Source organism: Perissodus microlepis, chromosome 19 (genome assembly GCF_051167445.1).
Source record: "Perissodus microlepis isolate ML-2025 ecotype Zambia chromosome 19, ASM5116744v1, whole genome shotgun sequence".
NCBI lineage: Eukaryota > Metazoa > Chordata > Actinopteri > Cichliformes > Cichlidae > Perissodus > Perissodus microlepis.
Window position 1 is genome coordinate 26438098 of NC_140479.1, and position 11790 is coordinate 26449887.

At 41.7% G+C, this 11790-nt stretch overlaps 1 protein-coding gene across 1 annotated transcript; it reads right to left on the reverse strand.

The window, feature by feature from the left end:
• Positions 1–57: 57 nt before the first annotated feature.
• entpd5a (ectonucleoside triphosphate diphosphohydrolase 5a) lies at positions 58–7168 on the reverse strand. Its single transcript, XM_084915167.1, has 13 exons — positions 6532–7168; positions 6024–6103; positions 5578–5721; positions 5117–5192; positions 4502–4537; positions 4066–4154; positions 3900–3979; positions 3743–3804; positions 3542–3643; positions 2751–2894; positions 2576–2632; positions 1648–1763; positions 58–1489 (listed from the first exon to the last, which is right to left on the reverse strand). Exons 1-13 carry the CDS (start codon positions 6974–6976, stop codon positions 1406–1408), a joined length of 1515 nt encoding a protein of 504 aa, XP_084771293.1. The 5' UTR covers positions 6977–7168; the 3' UTR covers positions 58–1405.
• Between the last annotated feature and the right edge of the window lie 4622 nt (positions 7169–11790).

Consider the following 11790-nt stretch of genomic DNA (forward strand, 5'->3'; position numbering starts at 1 on the left):
CTAACATTAAATTATTTAAATCTTTTTTCTTTTAATATATTGAAACATACACAAAGCTTGTTTTTTCATGTTTTATTGACACATACATGATCTCACTGGATTTACTTCAAATGTACATATTGTCACGCATGAGTGTACTCTGATACTGATGAGTATGAGTACAGAGGCATTTGGCAGCAGTTGTGCGGCATAAAGTTTTTGCAATGTAAAAGCACTTCTTACCAAATAAGTTTCACTAAGTTTACATTATGTATATACAGCAGTAGTTATTGGAGTATGTTGAATATTAAAAGGACAGTAGAGGCATGGCTTACGAAACGGTTACACAAAGAGTTTAAACATTAATATTGGATGAGGATAATTAAAATACTCTTACATAAACTTTCAGTTATTTAAATATTTGTACAGTTCACAAGAAATACAAATGACTCTGAGCAACCAACAACAAGGAGTTCTCAAAGATGTTATTACAAAAACATTTTGCTGTGTTTGTTTGGCTGTGGATTATGAATCTGCATGCACGGTCTACCCTGGATGAGGTTTTCTTTTCCTTTGGTAGTACAGTTCATCACAAAGGCCCCAGGTAATTGAGCCCTGCTTCATAAGATATTTTAATCTCACAGTAATGACTGCACGCTAAAAGAATATGGAATTTAACCTCATTTAAGTAGCAGCCTCTATAACCCACTCTGTCAGAGGCATCTCTCCACATCTCTCTTTGCCCCAGGGTCATGGTGAATCCACCACTAATGATGAATATGTACAGCTGTAGAATACATCAAGGTGAGTGACCTTGGCTACATTATCTGCAGTTAAAGTGTTACTTGCAAAGTAAATGGAAGCTATATGATGGTCAGCTGCTCTGTTTTGAGTTTGTCTAAGGCTAGAGAAAATTAACTGGGGTCCTAGAAGATGATTTGCATCTAGCATGAAAAGCAAATGGATTTCCAAGCATCTACAAAGACAACAATGGTTGCTGCTCCAGCAACTAGTCTCTAAATGTTCCACTGTACTATACAGTGTACGCTGGGACCACAGTGAGCACCAAAGTACCACGACCTGTTGTATTGCTTCTAAATGACCTGTCAGGCACTTTATAGGTAGGTGGAGAAGCTGTTTCAGATTAGACACTCGGAGGGAATTAGAAAAGGTAAACGTTTTACAAAAATAAAAGTCAGCCCGCCAGTTATGAGCTCAACATACAGTAGAAATAGCTGGCCTGGTAAAAAAATAGTGATTTCTTTTTCAACAGTTCTTGAAGTGTGCTGAGGTTGAGGAGATGAGGGGCATGGTGAGCGAGGAAGCATGGTGGGAGTGGGTGTGTGTTGGTGATGGGCTGATGGAGGAAGGGAAGCCCCACAGTGACGGTCCCTCTCAGTGCCAGCTGCAGCAACAGCGACCCGCCTTAGTGGATGTTAAAGTTTCTGAAGTAGTCAAAGGTCGCCCCCAGGGCCCAGCTTGTCTCCACATTGTTCACCTTTTTGGCAAGCTGTCGAAGCAAAAGAGAGGAGGGATCTCCATCAAAACCATTTAGTTTTACGATGATTTTAAAAATACAGAGTTGAAGTGACAGGATGTGAAGGTTTTTGTAATCCGTTTTTATAAATAGCTACAGTAAAAAACCTGTCTGTAATTAATTTCACTCACATGAAGCACCGTGCTGTCTTTAAAGCCAAAGCCCTCTTTTAACAGGCAGGTGATGTATGTCATATCCATGCACAGGAAGGGATTAATTGCCCGGTATTTGGTCATCTTGTTGCACACTGCAAACACACACACATGGAAAAAAAACATCAAAACACAGTTTTTATATGTGGCATGAACAGAAGATTCACATGTTACACAACAGCATAAAAATGCCACCTTTTCTAACTTGTGTGCAGCATGATTAAAAGATAGCCTTTCTGTTTTGGTTGGCTGAATAATCACGGAGGTGCGAGTAATACAGCTCAAGGTCAGCACAAGGCTGTGGGTGGGTGGTGGTGTTAAACAGCCGAGCACAGTGCGTGTGTGTGTTTCAGTATGTGTCAGCCCCCAGGTGGTGTGTGGCTGTCAGGTGCCCTCCTGCCAGGGCCAGACAGACACCCTCAGCTCAGCTGCCAGCCCAGCTTGAGCTAGACTTGTTCCTCCAGACCACGTGACAGCGTTCTCACAATACAAACAGCCTTACATAACACACCAGCTCATTCCCGCTCGCTATAAATGTGGTTCAGCATGGACATTACAGCTGTCACTTACTGAAAATGATAGGAATGGCATGTGTCAATTGAATATACTTGTGCATTTTAATGGAATGTTAACATATATTTAGTCTATAATAAACTACATTTGACCTGTAATTTGTCTCCATAATGCGCTTAGGAAAATAATCTGTTACATTTTACTGTTGTAACACATTCTTTTTTGACAGGATAAGTTGTGCCAGTTTGGCGTGCCAAGCTTCTGGGCACGAACAAGCCTTTGCTTGACTCTACAGCATGAAGTTTCAGCGGTTAGAATATATATATAACTTGTAAGATTGTCGGTTTCACTCACTTTATCCAACCCCAGAGAAGATAGGGTGTGTAACTCATACCTTCTTTGGCTTTCTTCTTGAAATCCCTGACTTCAACCGTACCACCTCGACTGCCATCTGTGGAACAAATACAAAAACAAATGTGCAATCTGAATACCTACTTTGTGCAAAACATGGTAATTGACATGAAAGATAATGGAAAGGGTAGTTGAGTTGCTGGCCTGTGCCTACGCACCGATGAGACCAGACTCCACAGCTCTGTCAAAGTAGTGGGAGAAAGCATAGAAGATGCTGCTGCCTCTCACTTCATATGGCTGGTGAATTATTCCTTTGATCACCTTCATGACCTCGTAGTAGCACAACTTATAGCCGGCGTATCCTGAGGAAAGAAAAGAGCAGGAGGAGGAAGAAGATTTGTGACTTAATGTTGCATAGAGGAAGCAATGGAAGGAATGCAGTTCAGAACACTGGGATCCTCACTCTGAGGTCAGCCAGCGGTTGAAGCTAGGGGCTTACCAGATAATATACAAGGGAAGCCCCAGAAGGGCAAGTTTCACACAGCCCCATGGGTATGGTTGGCTCACTTGTGCCGGCAAAACCATGTGCTGACAAGAGCGGCAGCTTGCACAGCCCTGTTGTGCTGTCTATTTTTACCACATAATTGTGAGCAAGCCAGATCAAGCTGCTCGTTACACAAAAAAATAACAATTCAGGGACAAGCCCAGCATCTTTTGGCTACTCGACTGTGGTATGGGAGTGACTGCCTTATTTGTGAACTTAACTGACAGTTTTCTTTTCGTTTAAATACAAGGTTGACTGCAGTATAATTGTTCAAGAGGGAAGACGGAGAGGGAGAGAGGATGACAAAACATGCGTTCAGCGCCAAGGTTAAACTTTAGAATGTTCTCATGTGAGACTGTATTATACTGTACGCTATTGTGTTCCAGAGTTTGGAATGGAATGCATGGATTGTTGGATCCAAGACAGTGGGAATACAATCGAAACCTCAGAGGGCTTTTATCTTACCGTCTGGAATCCCGCTAACTTTATAGGTGGTTCCTGAAAAAGTCGCATTTTCCCTGAACTTTTTCGGGAGGCATGAGCTAGAGAAGACTTTCCAATCCAGACCTGGGAAAACAAACATTAAAAAAAGGCTTTTTTGTCTTGAAATCAATACATTTATGAAAGAATAACAAGAAAGATGATTAAAGTTATAAGACACCCTACCATCAGCTCCCAGTGCTCCAAGAGTTGCAAAGCGAGCTACAACTAGTCCATTTCCAAGGTAGCTGTATAATGATGACATACAGTTAGGATCAATTTAAAGACATATATGCATGTCCTGCTTTGCATTATACTAAAAATATCTCACTCCTGGATTTACCTGTGTGTGTAGAGCTGATATGTTTGATTGAAGAGGTCAAAGTTGGCAATGTAATTAGTTGGAGCAGACTGAACAGTTTTCTGTTGGATCAACAGCACATTTAGTTTCGTCGTGGACTTTTGGTGAAAAAAAAATTTATATTTAACATGTAAAAATGTTTATTCACCTTTGACTTCGGGAGGAACGTGATCTGTGTAGATCCTCCGCCCAAATCCAGAATCCCGACCGTCCTCCTTGTGTTGGAGTAAAGGTGACCTAATGGCAAATAAGGAGCAAGTTGAACACAGGACACGGGATAAGAACGATTAAGTCCATCGTCGGTGTAATAAAAAGTACATATTGTTATAAATCTACTAATTTCCTAAGTTGTAGTTAGAATTTCCTGTGTCGTGTGAAATACATTTGATGGTATCACAGCGGTGTGAAAAACGTGAGGAAATATTGCTTGTTTTTGCAGTCTGTTTTGGACCAATGATTCAAGCTCATAACCTCAGAGAGGAGACAAGAGTCTTTCACTGAAGGGCTTCTGTGTACACTGGAGCCTCAGATATGAGCCTGCTGACCACTAACACCACCATAGCAAAACACAAGCAATGTCTTACCTGTAAGGAAGTTCACTGTGACCCAGGCAAGGACTCCTAAAACAGCACATGGGTGAAAATGTTAGCATGAGTCAATCCCTGAGAAGTGATTACAGCTGAGTTATGATAAATGTGCCCATTTAAACAACTTTAAACCCGCAGAATAACCTGCGAATGACTTTTAGTTTGGTTCTTCTTTATTAGGCTGATACATAAATAGCAGCTTTCGGTCTAACTTGCACGACTGCTGAGCAATCCAGGTAATTACAGTTGTCTCACATGTAAAAGTTATTGCACTCATAAAGTGAGGATAACAAATAGCGCATACTCTATGATGAAACATAACATAGTGAGGGTGTCTTAATGAGTGATGTGGAGGCTCACGCTAAATTAAAGGGCGTGGGGCAGCTTGCGCTCACACTGCCATATTTATTTGTCTTAAATGAGGTAGTAACAGAACTCTCATAAAAAGAATTACAAGAGCAGCATTGTTTGTCCTCAGTAAATGGGGCTGTTAAAGCACCTGGTCAAACAATACCGCAATTCAAAAATCGTAATTTTTAAGAAAATAAAAATGTTTTGCATACTATAAACAGTCCAAATGGTAATGATGCAATGAAAAAAAAAAAGACCCACCTTCATTTTTGCCATCCATGATGGTAACACTGTTGCTTGGCACATAGAAAGGGGATTCTCCAAACACCTCTTGTACCTGTGGAAAAGATTTATTCTACTCAATATGTCTTCAGCTGTACAATCATAGTAGACTACATGATCAAGCGTGTCACTCTTTGTCATAAAAGTCTTCTCAACCCCCAGAAGACAAAATGTGCGCTCTTGCTTTAGAGTGACAGATAACTAAACCACATGCACGGCTGGAACAGTAGTCTGGATAATACTTAAAATGACAAATATGGTTACTCCACACAACCCCACAACAGCTGTTCTTTGCAACATGATAGCCACCAAACGGGCAGACATGCTGCCTTTTTTTCTGTGGCACTTGTAAGCACTTAGTGGTTTCTCATCCCGTTCCTTGGCGGGACGGGTGGTGTTTGTGCCAAACTGTCTGAGGGCAGAGAGAAAACGTGCCTCACCTCCTTCAGAAGAGCCCTGGCCTTGTCTTCAGGCAGCAAGCGCAGACCTGCTGTGGCCTTTAGGACCACCGGGGTTCTTCTCCAGTCCTCCTCTGGCACTGTCTTCTTGGCAATCCTCAGTAACTGGCGGATGGTGTTGCCACCCTATGGAAGAGAGAACAAGGAAAATATTGAAAAATATTTGTAAAAATATATATTAAAAAAATTTACGTTCAAACTCTGTGGACATTTCTTTAGAGATCGGTGTTTAAAAACAGCTCAAAGGTAAGGTAAAAGCAGCAGATATTTTTATAATTACACAGTGTTTACATCACATGAACCCAACCCAATGAAAATCCCAGCGGTTTTGTGGATTCATGACTTAAAGGTATGTGTTTGTGTTGGGGGTGCCTCCCCATTGTACCTGATAATTAATAAAGAGCTTTAGTGTAAATAGGCATCCATACCTCTTCAGGGTTGTCCTTGTAAGAAGACAGTCCAGGTTTGACTGCGTGGTACATTTCATTGTCCAGAACTGGAAGCTCAACTAAAAAAGAGAGAGAGAGAAAAGAAAAAAGTCAGTGAACAGATCATAAAACAGACAGACAGTAAAATGTGACATATCGTAATAAAATAAAATAAAAAGAAGAGTGACTGAAAAGCTTTATTTGTTTTGTTTTGTTTTTTAACGTTTAATTACTGCGGATATTTAGGCTGGAGCTTTGACCTACATCCAGCTTGAATTTTAAAAGTCTGCTTCCTACACAGTTGAGTCAGACGGGTAAATTAAAAGTCTCATCTACTTTTAGAAGCTGCATTGGCTGTGCACTCTGTCGGTGCATGTCTGTCCTTACACCACACAGCGAATGACCTAACAGCAAACAGAGTGGGAGTCAGCAGCATGTGCAAAATCCCTACTACTGGTTCAGAGACAGAGCGAGAGAGGGAGGGAGGGAGAGGGAACCGTGCACTTACCGGGGTCTTTCTGAATGAACTTGTAGATATGGATCCTGGTGCCTGTGCTCCCAGCGTCAAACATGATCCCATAGAAAACGCGACTCGTGTTGAAAGGAGAGGACCGCTCAGGCGCGTGATCACGCGCAGGATGCGGGTGGTACCGCTCAGGTGCAGGGTGCACGACTTCGGGCACCGGGTGGAAAGCTTCTGGTATGGTGTGGGTGACTTCAGGTGCCGGGTGGAAGACCTCGGGGACCTCCGGGTAGGTCGGCACACGGGGTGGCGAGACTTCAGACACTGGGTTGGATACCTCGGGGAGGAGGTTCTCCGTGTTGGCGGAGTGCTCCCGGTAGCGGTAGAAGTGGGGGATGTAGCGATGGTGGCGGTAGTAGGTCGCCTCCGCTAAGAGGTTCCCAGCCAGAAGCCACACGTATAGAGAGAGGAGCAGGCTCGGCGTGGCCATTGTTTTCACAGCCAGAGTGAAAAGTCAGCTGGATTAAAGAAGAGAAGCCTGTGGATGCTGAGGCAAAGGAAGGCTTGCAGGGGCCCTGGAAAGAGAGAGAAGTGGAGATGAGGAGAGGCAGAGTGGATGCGATGCACACTCAGGACTGTCCGGTCATCTGTTTACAGTATATAAAGACATAAGGGCTTGGCACGGGGCCATATCCAGAGCAGTCATCCACCAATCCTGTGGCGGTCCATCCCAACTCCATCAGGAGCCCCCCCCCTCTCCCCACCACCACCCTCCTCCCGTGAGCTGAGCTAAGCTGACTGACTACCTGCCTACCAACAGCATTGCCTTTTTTCTTTTCTTTTCTTTTTTTATATGTATATGATGAGGATTATTTTTGGCAGTGTTTTTCCCCTCCTCATCTTTACTGGTTATTCCAAAGCCCTAGAAAAAAAATCCCTCAGGAAAGGAGAAAGGGGTTTATAAAGAAGTCAAATGAATGGCTCACACTGAAAAAAGTTCCAAAGAAATGGTCCCAAAATACTTTTATGAGTGCATTTAGGACTTGTATAGTAACTTTGCCTCAGAAATGTCTCCATCCTACAACTCGGGACTTTCACTACTTCACAGGAGCTCAAATGCTGCTGCTGCTGCTGCTGCTGCTGCTGCTTAAATTAGGAGTGATGCAAGTTTATATTTGGCACATCTGCAGAGTTTCACACCAGTTACTGTAGTTTGCAACATTTTGAATGTCTTTGTTATAGGATCGTATTTGCACTAATTTGGGGATTAACCTCTACCAAGTAAGTATTCCCGATTTTTGTTAGGAAGAACAGTAAATTACTTTGAAAGCAACATTTTATTTCAGATTGACAGCTGGACATGATTATAGCTATATTGTATTATTATTATGTACAACATCTACAAAATTATGTTTAGCTGACAGAGTGAATTGTGCAGTTATATATGTATTTATATACAAAATTTAAAAGATTTTCTCTCCTCGACCGTCTCTTCACAATCCTACTATGATCACCATATGTAATCCGCTGCAGCTGTTTCACCAACCTTAAAAAATGCAAATGTGACCTGCAATCCAGCTGTAATAAAAGTTGAAAGAATGTTAGCAATCATCTCACTCCCACTCATCTCTGTGTTAACCACAGGCTTTCCAAGGGAAAACATATTTGGGCTGCAAGGCACATTTCATGAGAGAATGCATGAGTAGCTGTTTCTCCAATTTAGGTGGGCGGCTGGCATGCCATCATAAGCCATGCTGTAGAGAATCATCTAAAGCTTTCTCACGTTATGTGTTTCCTGGTTAATGTTGAGTATGCAGAGGATATCCCACATCAGTGGAGTGCAGAGGCAACTCGGAGACCTTACGTGAACTGAGATTTGAACCGAGCTGTGATATTTTTCACCCACTTTGAATCAACAGAAAGAGGACAGAGATGTGAAAAAAAGGCGCTGGTAGTCTAGCAACTAAGGCATCCCTGGAGAAGTGACCCCATCTCAACCACCCTGTTTCGACTCACGCAACAACCGAGGCAGAAACCGAGCTATGGGCCTGCCCAGCCAGGAGGGTACGGGGGGGGCAGAGGTCCCATCAGTGGGCACAAGAAAGTGCAGGATGTCCACGGAAAGGACAATGTGGGGAGGGTGGGGCTTGGCACCAGAGTGCACCCATCATGCCATTCCCCTCCCAGGACACTCAACTGTGCAAAGCACTGTTCCAACACTGTAATTTGGACTAAAAATAATGGACTTTCTTTCCTCCTTCCTTTTTTCTAAATACTGTGGCTACTTTTTTCAATCCTGTGGCTCACCAGAATGGTCGTTCGCCCCTATCAAAGCGTACATGTGCAGGACCTCTCACTACATCTATGTGATCATACATGTCACATTGATATCGCACTTCTAACATGGCTGCAAGTTGCAATTGTATGAGATGACGTCAACAAATCCTGAGTAAAAATTTTCTATTAGAAATAATAAAGAAGCAATTTTTTTCTTTTTTGATTTGCTGAGTGAGTTTATTCTTAAATCATTGGTGCTTATGTTCAGACACATCCTGGGGCTACTGTTGCAATTGATATGTATAATGTGCAATGTTTGGACAACTCCACCTTGGGACATTTAGTACTTCTGCCATGAATCACAGGACAATTTAGTTTTCAACACACACCTATATTTATGTTGCCACCAAAGTTGTGCAACTGGAATTTTCCTCCGTGTAAAATGTCACGTTAACTGAATATGTAAAACAGGTATTTAAGAAACAAATTACTATATTATTGCAGAATAAAGTTTAAAAAATAAATAATTAAAAATAATCTTTTGCTATATTCTGAGTTCAAGAGTGAACTGCTGCTGTATACGCCTGCTGTGCAGTGCTTGTATGGCATGACACAGCACAAACACGCTGTCTTAAACAAGAGGTCGTTTCAATTCGGCGTTTGGTATTTTGTTCAAGTTAACTGAAACCGTAAAGCATGAGAAGGGACCCCAGCTTTGTAATCTACATTGTGCAATATATCATTAATATGCTGCAATGTTACCCTCAGGAATGCCATGTTTGTGGGTGTCCTACCCCAACAAGTCCATTGAAGAGACCCAAACCTTGTCATTACAATTCCAATGATAATGACAGCTTTGAAAAGTTCAGGGTTATTTCAGTTTGCTCTCTTCACTGTCATAGTAATTACCTTTAAATTTAGTCTTCAAGCTCTGTTCACGATGCCAGAGCACTGAACGCCCCTATATGGTTCAACTTACAGTATAGCCACACACAACTCGTATTGCGATATCTACTTTTCTTTTCTTTTTTTTCCAATTTGATGAATAATTTGCACTGGACACTCAGGCTCCTGCCTGCAGAAAGCTGAACAAGATGATATGAGAGAATTCAGTGGTTTTGAGCTTGAATTACGACCTGCACTAACTTTACATTGTTTCTATTGGATGAGCTTCTTCGAAGATGTAAGCCAACTGCATTTATGTTGATCATAGTGGTTTTCCCATAACCTCGGCAAAAAACAACTGTGGGGATAGCAAAGAAAAAAAACACAGTTCTTTTCAGGACAACATGAACAATACTGCTGACAGGAGCCAAATGTGTCTCATGTCATCATGTGGGAGGAGATCATGTGAAAACAGATCCTGTTTGATAGTGCCCAGCTTGAGACTACTATAATTACAAGACAAGTGACAAATACAGACAGTCCTATGTCAGCCTTGCACGTTGTTCAGCAGAACAGACATTTGCACATCATCTCTGACAGTGATTGATTGAGTCATCGAGTAGCTAACTGAACACTTTACCTGTAAAGAACAAGGTCGGAAGTGCTCTTCTGCAGTTGGAGATACAAAATACAAAACTGCAACCACAAAAACGAAAAAGAATCTGTTACTTTTGGCTTTAATTTATCAAACGACAGCAAAACACAGCACCTTTATGACACTTCATTGCAAAAACTGGTTTTTTTTTTAAATAATCAGCCAATAAATAACTTGTATAATGTTTGCAGCCAAAGGAAAAGGAACAGTACTACATGTAAACTACATAAAACTTTTCTATAGGGGTGAAACCAGACCAGCATGCAGTTCATACAGGCACAGGTTTGAGTAATGCTGGGGCATCTAAGTACTTTGTTTTCATGGTCATCTCTTGTACATGTTGGCTCACCATCACGGCTTAAGCCATTTGAGCCAATGTTCATCTTATCTGCACCTTACTATCATAAAATGTAGCAATACACTTATAATAATCTATCTATCATGCTATCAAACTAGGTCAGAAGTGACTGAATTTCAATTTTCTTGGAAAATACATGGCACAAAACTTGTCATTCAATTTGTCTGTTTTCTTTTTTCTTTCTGTCTTTTCCTTTCTTTTCTCCTCCAGCAGCTGCTGGCAGTTTAATGGTGTGGGGGATATTTCCTTGGCTGCCCATGTCCATGCCTTTATGATCACAGTGTAACCATCTTCTGATGACTGCTTCCAGCAGGATAATAATTGTTCACCTATTTCTAACAAGAAATACTTAATAAAATTGCGGGTAAGTGCAAGATAAAGAAAAATCACTAACAAGCCAACAATCTCCTTTGAATAGCAGTTAAAGATACTGAACATGAACTATCCCTTTCTGTAGCTGCTTCTAAATACACATCCTCTTCCACTTCTCTTGCCTACGGTTTGCCACAAGGTTATGTTTTAAGCCCCAAAATCTTTCTAAGCAACAGCTCTCACATAGGTGCTTAGACTCCATTAAAAGTTGGAAGGCTCCCAACATCCTGGTTTGTAGCCCTGACAGATTTGTGTCTAAGGTAATGGAAACTCTAGCACCCCTTGCCACATTTGTTAAATCTTCTATCGGGAACCTTGGAATAACTTGTGACTCCGATTTCACATTGGACAATCAAATCTCTGGTTTGCTCTTGTTTTTATTACTTAAGAAATATTGCCAAGTTAAGTGCCACTGTATCAGGCTGTGAACTGGAAATTGTTATTCATGCATTCATTTTATTTTGTCTAAGCAAAACCTCCTTGGAACGACCGAAGGTTGTTTAGAACCCAGCTGCAGGACTTCTGACTTAGTCTTCTGAGTAAGAGTGTTGCTGACCCAGATGCACTGGCTCCCCATTATGTTCACGGTCCATCTTAAGATTTGGCCTTTGACTTTTAGAGCTGTGCATAGACAAGCACCATCATACATTGGAGACCTGTTACATGCACATGTCCCAAGTAGGTCCCTGAAGTTAAGTGACTAGTGTCTGCTGGTTGTTCATCATAAAAGGCTGAAAACTACGGATACAGCGCTTTT

Coding starts and splice junctions, on each gene's coding strand:
- entpd5a (XM_084915167.1), bottom strand. CDS start 6,976: ATGGCCACGCCGAGCCTGCTCCTCTCTCTATACGTGTGGCTTCTGGCT. Junction 6,104..6,531: donor GTTCATTCAGAAAGACCCCG/GTAAGTGCACGG, acceptor TCTCTTTTTTAG/TTGAGCTTCCAGTTCTGGAC. Junction 2,633..2,750: donor TGTGGAGTCTGGTCTCATCG/GTGCGTAGGCAC, acceptor TTTGTTCCACAG/ATGGCAGTCGAGGTGGTACG.